Raw genomic sequence first — 12,890 nt, 5'->3', positions numbered from 1 at the left:
AGAGCATGTGTGTTTTCATCCCTAGAATGTATGTGAGCTGCTGCAGTATCCTGCAGTAGTCCCTAGTGTGTTGCTTATGTGAAGAGTACTGTAGTGGTGAGCTGAGAGTGGAAGCTCCTGAAATGGCAGAGTGACTGACAGTGGTTACCAATCTCTCTATCCAGTTTACTTTAACTCCTGGGAGAACAATAAATGTATGACTGTAGAGCATTTTCAGGCGACCAGAATGCTTATCTTTACTACTTCTGTGAAAGTGCCGCTGTATAAATGGAACATCCTACCACAGTGTAACCCTGAAGCACAAAGGATCCAGTGCATTGTACCATTTGAGAGGAGGGAGCACTTGGTAGAAAATGAGTCAGCTTGGGAAAGCTGAAGAGAAGTGACATGTTTTACTCTGAGTAACTTATCTAAAACTGGAGTAGGGCAATCAATGATTTGTCTATTGTGAAACCAGGATACAAAAATGCTCCAAGTTAAAGTTGCACTAGAAAGAAGTCTTTAATGGAAAAGGAGATATACAGAATTAATCATCACTGGAAGACTAGGAACAGCAGCCTGCTGAATATCCTTCAATTTGTCCATGAGCTGATTGGTTGGAGGGAAACAATATGAAACCTATGGTCTCTATGGGATGTGTAAAGCTGACAAGCTAATTTGATGTGCAGGTGAAATGAGAGTTGTACCACTCATTGCTCCTGTGAAAAGCAACTTGCAAATATTTTCTTGGGTCAATAAAGCAGACCTGTTTTGGAACCATAGCTTTCGGAGTTACATGGCCATATTCCTGAGTCTTAGCATAGGACAACCTGCTTTACAGAGAAAAGGTCACCCTGATCAAACACAATGGAAAAGAATCCTCACTCTAACCAGGATGACTCCTGATACAAGAGTTACATTCATCTTACACATGAAGTGAGAGTACAAGATGGCCATAGATGTTCTATAGCCCCTCTTCTTGGCGACTTTTTCCTTCTTTACTCTTGTTGATGTAACGGACCCTACGATCACGTTACCAGTAAACCTTGGGTACTTTATAGGTTAGCTTGTGCAGTGCAAGTTGGTGAGTGAGGGGAGGAACATTCATTTCCAGCCCCTCCCTTTGAGGGTGCTGGAGTGGCCATCTTCTTTGAAAGCTTATACAGCAGCTCTCTACTAAGAGCTCTGTGGGGAGTGTAGTTTGTGTTCTGAAGTTACTGGAGGTGTGTAGAAGTTTTTCTGAGTTTGGATTTTTGGGGCCTGCTCTATGGACTCCAGCAAACCCTGCTGGAAGTCTATGAGTTGGGTCAGGGATGTGCCTTGCCTATCCACTCCCAGCATCCCAGGAATATTTTGGGCTTGAAAAGACTAATTTGTAGGAAGCTTGGTGAAACCCCTTGCATCACCTGGGCTCAGGGCACGGGGGACCCTGTGTTTGAGGCTGCCCAGTTTAGGGAAGACCTGCCTCTCTACACCTTCAACGAGGATGGAGAGAGAAGGTAGAGAACTGATGCTAGGACCTTCCAGTATTTATCTCAGCTTTTGGCAGAAGCTTAGCCAGAATTGATTTTTTGGGTGGGCACAAGTTTAACATGGGTGGGCTGTAGGCATGCAGGTCTGAGACCCACTAGTTGTATTCTGATTGATAAATAATGTCATATACTGCACCCTACAATGGCTTTCTAAGTAGTTTGCAACAGCCATTATGCATCATGCATGAAACGTTAAGGAAAAATTAGTTCTTACCTGTTAATTTTCGTTCCTATAGTACCATGGATCAGTCCAGATTGTGGGTTGAGCCTCCTGTCCAGCAGATGGAGACAGACTAAAACTGAAAGGGTATTCTATATCAGGACAGAGCCTACCCTGCAGCCCTTCAGTATAACCATTGTCAAAGTAGATAAGAACTAAGATAACCCAGAAAGGAGATCAAGCAAGTACACAAGACTCAAATGAGTAACAAAACAAACCAATTATCAACAAGGAATGGACTCTGTAGACTATCGCTCTTGCATATCCTTGGTCATCAATACAGATGCTTCCGGTGTCCATAAGATAATGATAAGTGTCATATATCCAGAGACCTGTAGGAAAAGCTTCAAGTGGACGGCAGAAAAGGAAAAAAACAGGGAAGGGCATCTGGACTGATCCGTGGTACTACAGGAATGAAAATTAACAGGTCAGAACTAATTTTCCTTTCCCTGTACGTACCCAGATCAACCCAGACCGTGGGATGTACCAAAGCTTCCCTAAACCAGGTGGGACCGAGATAGTCCCGCTCGAAGCACCTGCCGACCAAAAGAGCCAAAAACCGGTGCATGCACATCCAGCCGGTAGTGTCGAGCAAAAGTATGCAGGGATGTCCATGTAGCGGCCCTGCAGATTTCTTGCGGAGAAACTGATTGACTCTCCGCCCAGGAAGTAGCTTGAGAGCTCAATGAATGAGCCTTTAGGCCATCAGGAACGGCCCGGCCTTGGCAAAGATAGGCCGAGGAAATTGCCTCCTTCAACCACCGAGCAATAGTAGTCTTAGAAGCCGATTTACCCCGATTTGGGCCACTCCAGAGGACAAAAAGATGATCGGAGACCCAAAAGTCATTGGTGACATGGAGGTACCGAAGTAAAATGCGCTTCACATCCAGCCTGCGAAGATCGCCACCAGCGGGACCCGCAGCCTCCTCGGGAGAAAACGCGGGAAGCTCCACTGACTGGTTGACATGAAAAGCGGAAACAACCTTCGGTAAGAAAGCAGGAACCATTTTGAGAGAGATTCCGGAATCGGAAAAGCACAGAAAGGGCTCTTGACAAGACAACGCTTGAATCTCTGAAACCCTCCGAGCGGAACAGATAGAAACGAGGAAAACTGCTTTGAGCGTGAGATCCTTACCGTAGCTCAATGGATGGGCTTGAACGGAGCCACACAGAGAGTCCAAAGGATGAGATTAAGATTCCACGACGGGCAAGAGGAGTGGATGGACGGCTGTAAGTGTTTGACGCCCTTCAAGAACCGAACCACATCCGGGTGAGACGCCAAGGGATGATCCTCTACCCTACCGAGGAGGGAGCCGAGAGTGGACACTTGCACACACAATGAACCAAAGGAGAGACCCTTGGAGAGACCCTTCTGGAGAAAAGAAAGTACCAACGAAATCGGAGCAGATCATGCCGAAACACCCGATTCCGCACATACAGTCTCAAAGACTTTCCACACGCGTACATAAGCCAGAGAAGTACACATCTTATGAGCCCGCAGAAGAGTGGATATGACTTCCTCCTTATAGCCTTTACACCTCAGGCGTCTCCGTTCAAAAGCTAGGCCGCTAGACAAAAGTGATCTGCCTGGTCGAAAAATACGGGCCCCTGCCGAAGCAGACGAGGAAGATGGCCGAGAAGAAGAGGCCCGTCCGTTGCCAGGTTGATGAGATCCGCGAACCACGGTCTGCAAGGCCACTCGGAAGCCACCAGAATAACTGGCCCCTTGTGGAGTTCTATTCTTCGGAGAATTTTTCCCACCAGAGGCCACGGGGGGGAACACATAGAGGAGGATGTCTTCAGGCCAGGGGAGAGCTAGAGATCCACTCCCTCTGAACAGTGCTCCTGCCAGCGGCTGAAGAATCTCTTGGCCTTGGCATTGCGCAAGGTCGCCATGAGGTCCAGGTGAGGGGGACCCCACCTGCAGACGATCAAATCCATGGCCTCATCCGAGAGCTTCCACTCTCCTGGGTCGAGACGCCGGCGACTGAGGAAATCGGCTTGCACATTCTCCTTGCCCGCTATGTGGAAGGCCGCCAGGCAATCCAGATGATGCTCCACCCAGGCAAAGAGCCGTCTGGCTTTCAGAGCCACCAGGCAACTCTGAGTGGCCCCTGTCGGTTGATATAAGCAACCTTGGTGGAGTTGTCAGAGAGTACCCTCACTGCCTTGCCATGGATCAGGGGCAGAAACACCTGGAGGGCCAGACACACTGCCCAGGCCTCCAGTCGATTGATGTGCCAGTGGGACTGAACTGGGGACCAGACCCCCTGCGTGGTCTGAGACTGGCAGACTGCTTCCCAGCCGGAGAGACTGGCATCTGTGGCATCTGTGGTCACCACAATCCACTGTGGAGTCTGAAGAGGCATTCCTCGCAGAAGGTGGGGAAGCGAAAGCCACCACTGCAAGTCGGCGATGGTAGAGGCCGAAAGCGGGAGAACCGTCTGAAACTGTTCTGATACCGGCTGCCAGTGTGATAGCAAAGCTCTCTGTAACGGACGCATATGTGCAAACACCCAGGGGAATAGGTTGATGGTGGAGGTCATAGTTTCCAGAACCTGGAGGTAGTCCCACACCGTTGGAAGCGGAAGTGAGAGGAGATTGCGCACCTGGTCGATAAGCTTGAGAGCTCGAGCGCGAGGTACAGACACCTTGCCAATCCGAGTATTGAAGCATGCCCCCAGAAATTCCAACACCTGGGAAGGCTGAAGATTGCTTTTGGCAACATTGACTATCCACCCAAGAGAGGTGAGGAGAGTTAATACCCGATCGACCGCCTGGTGGCAGCGAGTCTCCAACTTGGCCCGCACGAGCCAGTTGTCCAGATAAGGATGGACCAGGACTCCTTCTTGGCGGAGAGCAGCCACCACCACCACCATGACTTTGGTGAAGGTGCGCGGCGCGGTGGCCAGACTAAAGGGTAACGCCCTGAACTGAAAATCCTGGTTCAGGATGTGGAAACGAAGATACTTCTGGTGATTGGGGCAATTTGCCTCTGTCAAATCGAGAGAGACAAGGTATTCGCCAGGATGAACCGCTGCGATGACCGCTCTTAGGGTCTCCATGCGAAAATGCGGTATCTTGAGGGCCCGGTTGACCCTCTTGAGGACCAAGATCGGCCGAAAGGCTCCTTCTTTCTTTGGAACTATGAAGTAGATAGAATACTGGCCTGCGCCAAGTTCCTTCTCCGGAACTGGGACAATGGCGCCCAGTCCCAGGAGCCTGGTAAGCGTTTGGTCCACCGCATCCCTCTTCAGATGACCGCAAGGAGAGACTATGAAGAGGTCCGGTAGGTCCCAAGAAAATTCTAAAGCGTAGCCGTCGAGGATAATCTTGAGAACCCACTGGTCCGACGTGATTTTGACCCATTCCTCGAGAAACAGGGAGAGAGATGACCCCCCAAATTGGGAACCAAGAAATGGGTCGACCGAATTTAATTGGGAAGCGGGCTTTGAGGATGTACCCTGGGAGGCCCCCTTGTGGAAGGGCCTGCACCCACGAAAGGGCTGGAACCAAGATTGAGACCGGGAAGAATAACCTCTACGTTGTCCCTGGAACCGGGAACGGGAGGGCACGAACGCCCGAGATTGTTTCGGTCTGTCCTCAGGTAGCTTATGGACCTTATTATCCCCAAAGAGTTAATAATCTGCTCAAGGTCCTCTCCGAAGAGCAACTTACTCTTAAAAGGCAGTGTGCCCAACCGCGCCTTGGATGACGGGTCCGCTGACCAATTGCGCAACCAGAGGAGCCGTCTGGCGGAAACCGCCGAGACCATCGCAGGTCCTGGGTGCTGAGCAATTGTTGAACCCACCTAAGGCTTGCCTGCTGCATGAGACTGCTGCAGGTAGTCGCCCGAACTCCCAAGGCCAAAACCTCGAAGATACGCTTAAGATGGAATTCAAGCTTACTATCCTGAACATCTTTTAAGGCCGTCGCCCCAACCACTGGGATAGTGGGGTGCTTGGTAACCATGGAGAAGGAGGAATCCACTGTGGGAATTCGCAACATGTCCAGGTAGTCTTCCGGGAGGGGATAAAGCTTGTCCATAGCCCTCCCTACACGGAGCCCCGCTTCGGGAGATTCCCATTCCCGAAGCAGTAGCAATTTATGCATAGGGTGAAAGGGAAAAGCAGAAGCTGGAGCCCTGAGACCCGCCAGGACTGGGTCCATGTGCTTTGGCAGTACAGCCATCAGAGTATCCGCCAGAGGCCCCTCAATCCCTAGCTCCTAAAGAACAAAAGGGATGCGGGTTCCAATTCCTCCCTCTGAAACATACGGAGAACCCGGGGATCATCCCCTTCTGGGGGGGGGAGCATCCCCGCCAAACCCAAACCTGGATCGTGATCCGGAGTAACCAGGGGAGTCGGAGGATCAGAAGGGGGAGGGACCCCCGGCACCACCCGCACCTGGTCCGACCCCTGTCCCTCTGGAGCCATAGGAGCAGGTGGAGGAGCTGGCCGTGGGAGTTTGGCCGGTAGGGGGACGGGGGAAGGGTCCTTCTCCTCCTGCAAGCTGGCCAAATAGGATTTGTGCATGAGAAGCACAAATTCCGCTGAAAAACGGGGCCTAGCCTTGCCGGAGGGGGGAAGGGGGGTCAGGGACCACATCCTGGGGCCGCACGGAGCTCAAATCGTGGGGAGACTCCACAAAATTCGACTCCTCAGTGCCGGGCAGCCCCGAATTGCGAGCTGCTGAAATCCCCAAAATAGCCGCCGTTCCCGCGGTTTGCCGATCCGGGAACTGCCTGGCCATGTGCTGAGAAACGCGACCCCGGGCTGATTTCGTCAGCATTGCTGAGGAGGACCTTCCTCACCTGGCAAACTAGAAGAGCAGAGCCCCTCACACGAAAGATGCGTCGAGGGCTCACCACAAGCTATGCAGCAATGTGATCTCGGCATGTACTGTGAAGAGGAGCCGTGATCGCAGCAGAAATCAGCTGATTCTAAACACTTTGCTGCTGACAGGAGCGGAGGCAGAGGAACGAACCATGCATGCTCCCCTGTACACAGGACCCTGGCTGCAGGTTTGTGGATTATTTCAGGAAATATACTTTATCTTTTTTTTTTTTCAATTGGAAGACAGTGCAAATGCCTTCCAAGTGCAGGAGGGGTTCGGAGCCCCCAAGGCAGCCAGGTAAGGGGGGGGGGGGGGGGGGGACTGGCCTACCAGTTTCACTCCCCAGAGGATCACCGGGTAGAGAAATAGGGCTTAGGCTATGCCAAACATAAGGGGCCAAGCCCCCCTAAGCCCCGCAAGAGCCAGGAGACAAACCTGTCTCCCGATAGAAAAAGACAGACAGAGTCCAAGTCACAAATTTTTTTTTTTTTTTTTAAAGAATTTGAAAGAAATTACTACTTGCTTGATCTTAAGAAAGGAAAGTACCCAACAGGGAAGGGGCTGACTAGCTGAGATCAGGGAACCACAGGTTGAGCTGATCCATCTGCTGGAGACAGACAAATACTGAAGGGCTGCAGGGCAGGCTCTGTCCTGATATAGGATACCCTTTCAGTTTTAGTCTGTCTCCATCTGCTGGACAGGAGGCTCAACCCATGGTCTGGACTGATCTGGGTATGTACAGAGAAAAATATTTTATCTCAATTATTTCAAGCACTTACCAGCATTAATAATTCCTTATTAATTAATCTGTATTAATTTATTTTATATATAATTGCAGTGAATAGTATATCATGTAAAAAAGCAAAGAAAACAATCAGATCCAATCAATCATGTAATAAAACAAAAATTAATGTATTCTTTTATGAATCCTCTTTGTAGAAAGCCAGAAATCATTATAACTACAATAAAATATTATTAATAATCAGAAGAGGTGCAGAGCAGAGCTAGGACAATTCACATTACAACTAACATGAAAAAACAAATTCTAATTCTGGTGTCACCTCATCAAAAAATATCCCTCCACTGCTTTTTTGTGAAGTAACACAAACTTCTTCAAAGAAAGAGACATCTAGAACCTTGCCATACCATATAGTCACAGCACTGACTCTCAGGATTCAAATAACAGCAACCTTATGAAAAAGCAGCAATGCAAATACTACAACAGGCCCTAGAACATTAATACATCACTTATTGGAATAGCAAAACAAACTGGACTACTACAGAGAAACTACAAGCGACCAGAAATACTGCACTTCAGTCACACATAGGCAAAACAGAAACCAACCTTTACCTAATATAGAAATAAGAGACTACAAATTAGAAACAGTATTCTGAACAGAGGAATATTGACGAGCAAAATACAAAAATTTAAGAAATGCACATTCCCAAAGATGACATATTCAAATTGCTAAAATCTCAAAATATTTTTTTTTACCCTTGTTGTCTGATCTTTGTATTTTTCTAATCAGTTGGTCCTGGTCTCTTTTTCCCATTTTCCTTTGTCGGTCATTTCCTAATTCCTTTTCAGTGTCTCTCTTCTCCTTCTGTCATCTTCCCTTCCTCCCTCACACTCTTACACAGGCTTTCACAGACTCCCTCACACACACACACAAGCTCTCACTCTCTCATCCCCCCCCCCCCCCCCCCGGCACCCATTCTTATGCACACAGAGACACAAACACAGGCACCCATTCTTACCCACACATACACACATTCAAGCTTCCATTCTCACCCTCCCACACACACACATTCAAACTCCCATTTTTACCCTCCCACACACACAGGCTCTCACATAGGCTCTCACTCATTCACACATACATACAAGCTCACACACATCATGGACTCCTGTTACCATCAGGCCATGGTGAGATGAGCTCCACCAGGGCCCCGAGGGCCTCCTGCTATTTTCGGGCTATTTTTCCTTTGTTGGTCATTTCCTAATTCCTTTTCAGTGTCTCTCTTCTCCTTCTGTCATCTTCCCTTCCTCCCTCACACTCACACACATGCTTTCTCTCACAGACTTCCTCATACACACAAGCTCTCACTCTCATATGCTCTATCTCCCATACAAGCTCACATTCTCTACACACACACACATAAGCTCTCACTCTCCCATGCACAGCTTCCACTCCCTCCCTTCCAAGCAGGAAGATCAGTGGGTGATACGGCAGCAGGCAAGGTTGCGGGCCGTCAGCCGGTTAGGCTCTGCCAGCGACCCGCGGCCTCTCCTGCTGCCATCGGCCTGCCGCCTCCCCAGGTGTGCCATGCAGACCCGGTCACGCCGGGCCTGGCCTTGCAACTCCAGCTCTCCTCTTCGCCGTTGCAGGGATGGAATCCCGTGGCGGCCTTGCAGTTCCGGTGCTCCTCTTCGCCATCGCAAGGATGGGATCCCACGACGGCCTTGCAGCTCTGGCCCTCCTCTTCACTGTCACGGGGATGGGATCCCGCGGTGGCCTTGCAGTTCCGGTGCTCCTCTTCATCGTTGCGAGGATTGGATCCCGCAACAGCATTGCTCTAACAGGCCTCTTCCTGTTGGGTGGGCCTGGGTCCAAATTGGGTGGGCAACTGCTCACCCAGACCCACCCGTGGCTATGCCACGGGTTTTTGGGAAAAAAGATTTTTGTAAGAAGATCTGGGAGAAAGCTTTGCTGCCCTCTTCCTGCCCATCAGAAGAAGCAACTAGAGCTGTTTGTTCCAAACTGGATCCCTCACATCTGGGATTTGTTTGAACCAAGAGAATACTGAAACTCCGCTAGCTGTGAGTAAAGAAGACACCCATCTGGAGTCTTCACCCTGGGAACAGAGACATTGAGGCTCTCTGTGCAGAGATATTATTTCTCCATTTTTACCAGTTTTGGAAAGGGGTTTTCTATCCAGCTAAAGAATACCCTGCCCACCTGGGAGCTTCATTTAGCCAAGCCCTGGAGAGAGGATGTCTCTCTTGGCCTGGTTTAGAGATTCCTGCACAGATCAAAGAAAGAGACTGTGACACTAACTCTCATGATTTCCCAAGGAATTCAAGTAGCTCTTAGTTATCACCCCTGAGAAGGCCTTGCATTGCTGGCATCTTCTAGACTCATTGTTGTCTGCTGTAAAAGAGGGAGAATAATATTCCAGTTCCTGGCAGTGAACCCTGGAAGGTTTCACCAAGTTCAGATGCTGTGCCATTTCCAGTAGAAGAGGCAGATGGGAAAATACTTGCCATTTTTGGAGTATGACACTGGTGACCAGGGATTGCTGCTGCCCATTTTGCCCCCCCCCCCCCCCAGTTTAGGTAAGATGGGAGGAGCAAAACAGATGGGTGGGATGGAAGGCAAGCTTGGGGGGAGGTGCACTTTTAAATGTTTGGGAGCTGGATTTAATCAGTGGGAGGATGGGACTGGCTGTAAACAAAACTATAATACAATGACTGAAATTTAGTTTGTTCTGTCCTTTTGTTTACAAACTAAAACAACATAGGAAATGTAGTTTCAAATGGCCAAAAATTCCTACTACGAAAGCTGTGGAGAAATCACTTTCATCAATCTAGGAACTGGAGGCATCTTTAGAGTTCACTTCTCAGAAAAGAACCCTTATGGTTGTGTTGTCTTTGGACCCTGGCAAGGAAGGGTCACGCATTCATTATGGGTTGAAGAGTCAGGCAGTTCCCGCGTGCCGGTTTAAAAGTTACTGTCCCTGGTTGTGAACTTACGGAGTCAACTGGCGTATCTTACAGCTAACTGTTTCAGTGGTCTCATTTCAGTAAGCTAGCATCAAATTTAGATGAGAAAGGAACACTCATATTGGAGGGTCTATGGAGGCTTGATCGCATGGCGTGGGGGGAACTGCTGAATAACTCAGTCTCACGTAGGGCGGGATTTTCAAAAGTTCAGAGAGTTAATTGAAGGGACCAGTAGGGGAGCAGGCTGATTAATAGGGAGGTTGAAAGTGATTGGGTACATCTTAGTTATGATGGGAATAGGATGTTCTCCAACAAGTACAGGCAATCTTTGCTTGGTTTACAGGGTAAAGAGATCCCTTCAAGTAGTTCTTAGCATAAAACGCTGAAAAGGTGAGGGAGATTCTAAGTAAATAAAGGGATATGTGTCAACCCACAAACCAATTGCTGAAGCTGTGCCTCTCATTACAGTTGGTGCATTCAATTTTGAAAAGTCTTTCTTCCAAGCTACATTTTCACTAGCATCCTTTTGGCATTCTGGAGAGGAGAATTAGCTCAGTAAATGTGCAGAGGCAAATTTTTCTTTTTGGGTTCATTCATTCATTTTGTAGATCACCGCCATTCATTTCGTTAGTTTCAAATGAAAATTATTTATAAATCAGATCAAAGGGTATGTGTGTGATGGGGAAAGGAGGAGGAGTCACCTCCTTATCCACAAGACTGAGCACCTTAAACAAAATGCCAATTTGCAAGTTTTTCACAAAATGAACTCAGGGTAATCGGGTTGGACGATGAGAAATTTGGGACACACTTATTCCAACCGACGGCTAAAAGCTTTATCTGATAAACAGCCCGATTTTCAAAGGCCGGTGTGTGTGTAAAAAAAATGGCCGGGCCGTGCGTTCGCTGCGGGCCTTTTGAAAGGACCGCAGCCAAGCGCGTATCTCCTGGTACATGCGGAAGAGTCAGCTTACGAAAAAGGGGTGAGGCCAGGGGATGGCTGGGGTGGGGTCTGAGCGGGGCATGGGAAAAGCCGAAACAGCGCAATTAGGCACTGTCCCGGTGAAGTGTGTGCCAGCAGCTGGCCAGCCCGCGCAACCTATTACTGCTCCGGAGAGCAGGTAAGTATTGAAATAAAAAAAATAGTTAGAGGGGTTTTAGGGGTTGGGGAGGATAGGGGGAAAGGCAGGAAGGGTAGGTAGGGGGTTTAAGAAGTTCCCTGCCAGTCCGCGCCTTTATTGGAGCGGATTGGGAGGGAACGGGGGAAAGGCCCCATTGCATCGCTGCACGCATGCCACAAAATTGCACCCCTTGCACGCGCGAGTCAGTACTCGGGCGCACGTCTGCGTGCCGATGTAAAATTGGGTGCGTATGTATGCACAGGTAGCAGATTTTATAACATACACGCACGCCGGGAACCATGTGCACATGGACGCCCGCACACGTCTTTTTAAATTAACGTTAAAGGTTCTACCATGTAGTAGTATCAATAAGAAATCTTCCTGGTGAACGGGCTCTTAGCTCAGGACGTTTTGCTCAGTTTGTTAAGCTGAGAAATCCCCCTCATAATTCTTAGATTTCCTTTATCTTTTCTTTATGTTATGGCAGTTTGTTGGTTTCTTCTGGTCAGTGGTCAAACTATTTAGGGAAAGAAACATGAGTGATGGAAAATGCAATAAATCTAAATCGGGTTTGATTTGTGGTTTGTGTTGATTTCATTAAAAAAAAAAAAGTCAATGTTATTTTGTGGCAAGGTTTATATTTCCCATACTAGATTGCTACTGGTAGCTGGATAAGTAGCCAACATACATCATAAGCTAAACACTAGGCAAAAATATAGTTGTTCACCACAACACGGCAACATCCTGAGTCACGGGCTGAGACCCCATGAAAACCCTCGTTGTAATGGAAAAGCTTAGAAAGGCAGATTTTGTTATCCTTACCTCAATAATATAATCTTTTCCATCCTTGCCATGCACAGCTTTCACAGCACAGATATCCAAGCCCCCAAACATTTCAGAGCAGGTGTCCACCCAAAGTCTGTACCTGCATACAAACATAAGACCTCATTGTGTGAGTTTTTGGTCCTTCATTAAAAAAAAAAAAAAATCATTACATGTAGACAGATGTCACTATTTTCTTAAACTCAGCAGTTTCATCGTCTTTTATTTTTGTGGCAGTCTAAAAAGCCTGATTCACTATAAGAGTTAAACCATAGTAAACAAGCTGTCAGTTTGGATTCTTTAGAAGGCGTGAAGCTTTTGATTAGACCAGCATATGAATTATCCCAAGAAGAGACATGAGCTTCTGAGACCTGTTTTTTTCATGTATGACAGTTGTAAAACTGAGATAAGACAAGAAGCAATGTGTGGAGAGAAATAAGCAAACAGCAACATTGCTAAAAAAAAAAAAATACTTTGGTTTAGTTTTAATTGAAGAAGAGGTTGGAGAAGGAACATAGATAGTTATCAAAGTTACATATAGGAGTAGGGTAGGTATGGCACCATTTGTGAAATACATTGTATGAAAATGGACAAAGCCATGGGGCCAGATGGGTGCACCCTAAAATACTAAGGAGGCTTAGATAGATTCTGGTGGGTTCACT

At 48.0% G+C, this 12,890-nt stretch overlaps 1 protein-coding gene across 1 annotated transcript in view; it reads right to left on the bottom strand.

Annotated features, from left to right (window-relative positions):
• The window catches only part of SYN2 (synapsin II), a 758,733-nt gene that overhangs the window by 111,168 nt on the left and 634,675 nt on the right, over positions 1–12,890 (bottom strand). The window contains exon 9 of the mRNA XM_029600782.1: positions 12,229–12,331. Coding sequence (XP_029456642.1) covers positions 12,229–12,331 — 103 coding nt within the window. The remainder of the gene's footprint in view (positions 1–12,228; positions 12,332–12,890) is intronic.

This window comes from Rhinatrema bivittatum, chromosome 4 (genome assembly GCF_901001135.1).
Source record: "Rhinatrema bivittatum chromosome 4, aRhiBiv1.1, whole genome shotgun sequence".
NCBI lineage: Eukaryota > Metazoa > Chordata > Amphibia > Gymnophiona > Rhinatrematidae > Rhinatrema > Rhinatrema bivittatum.
The sequence above is the reverse complement of the archived record's forward strand: the minus strand, read 5'-3'. Positions and strand labels throughout refer to the sequence as shown.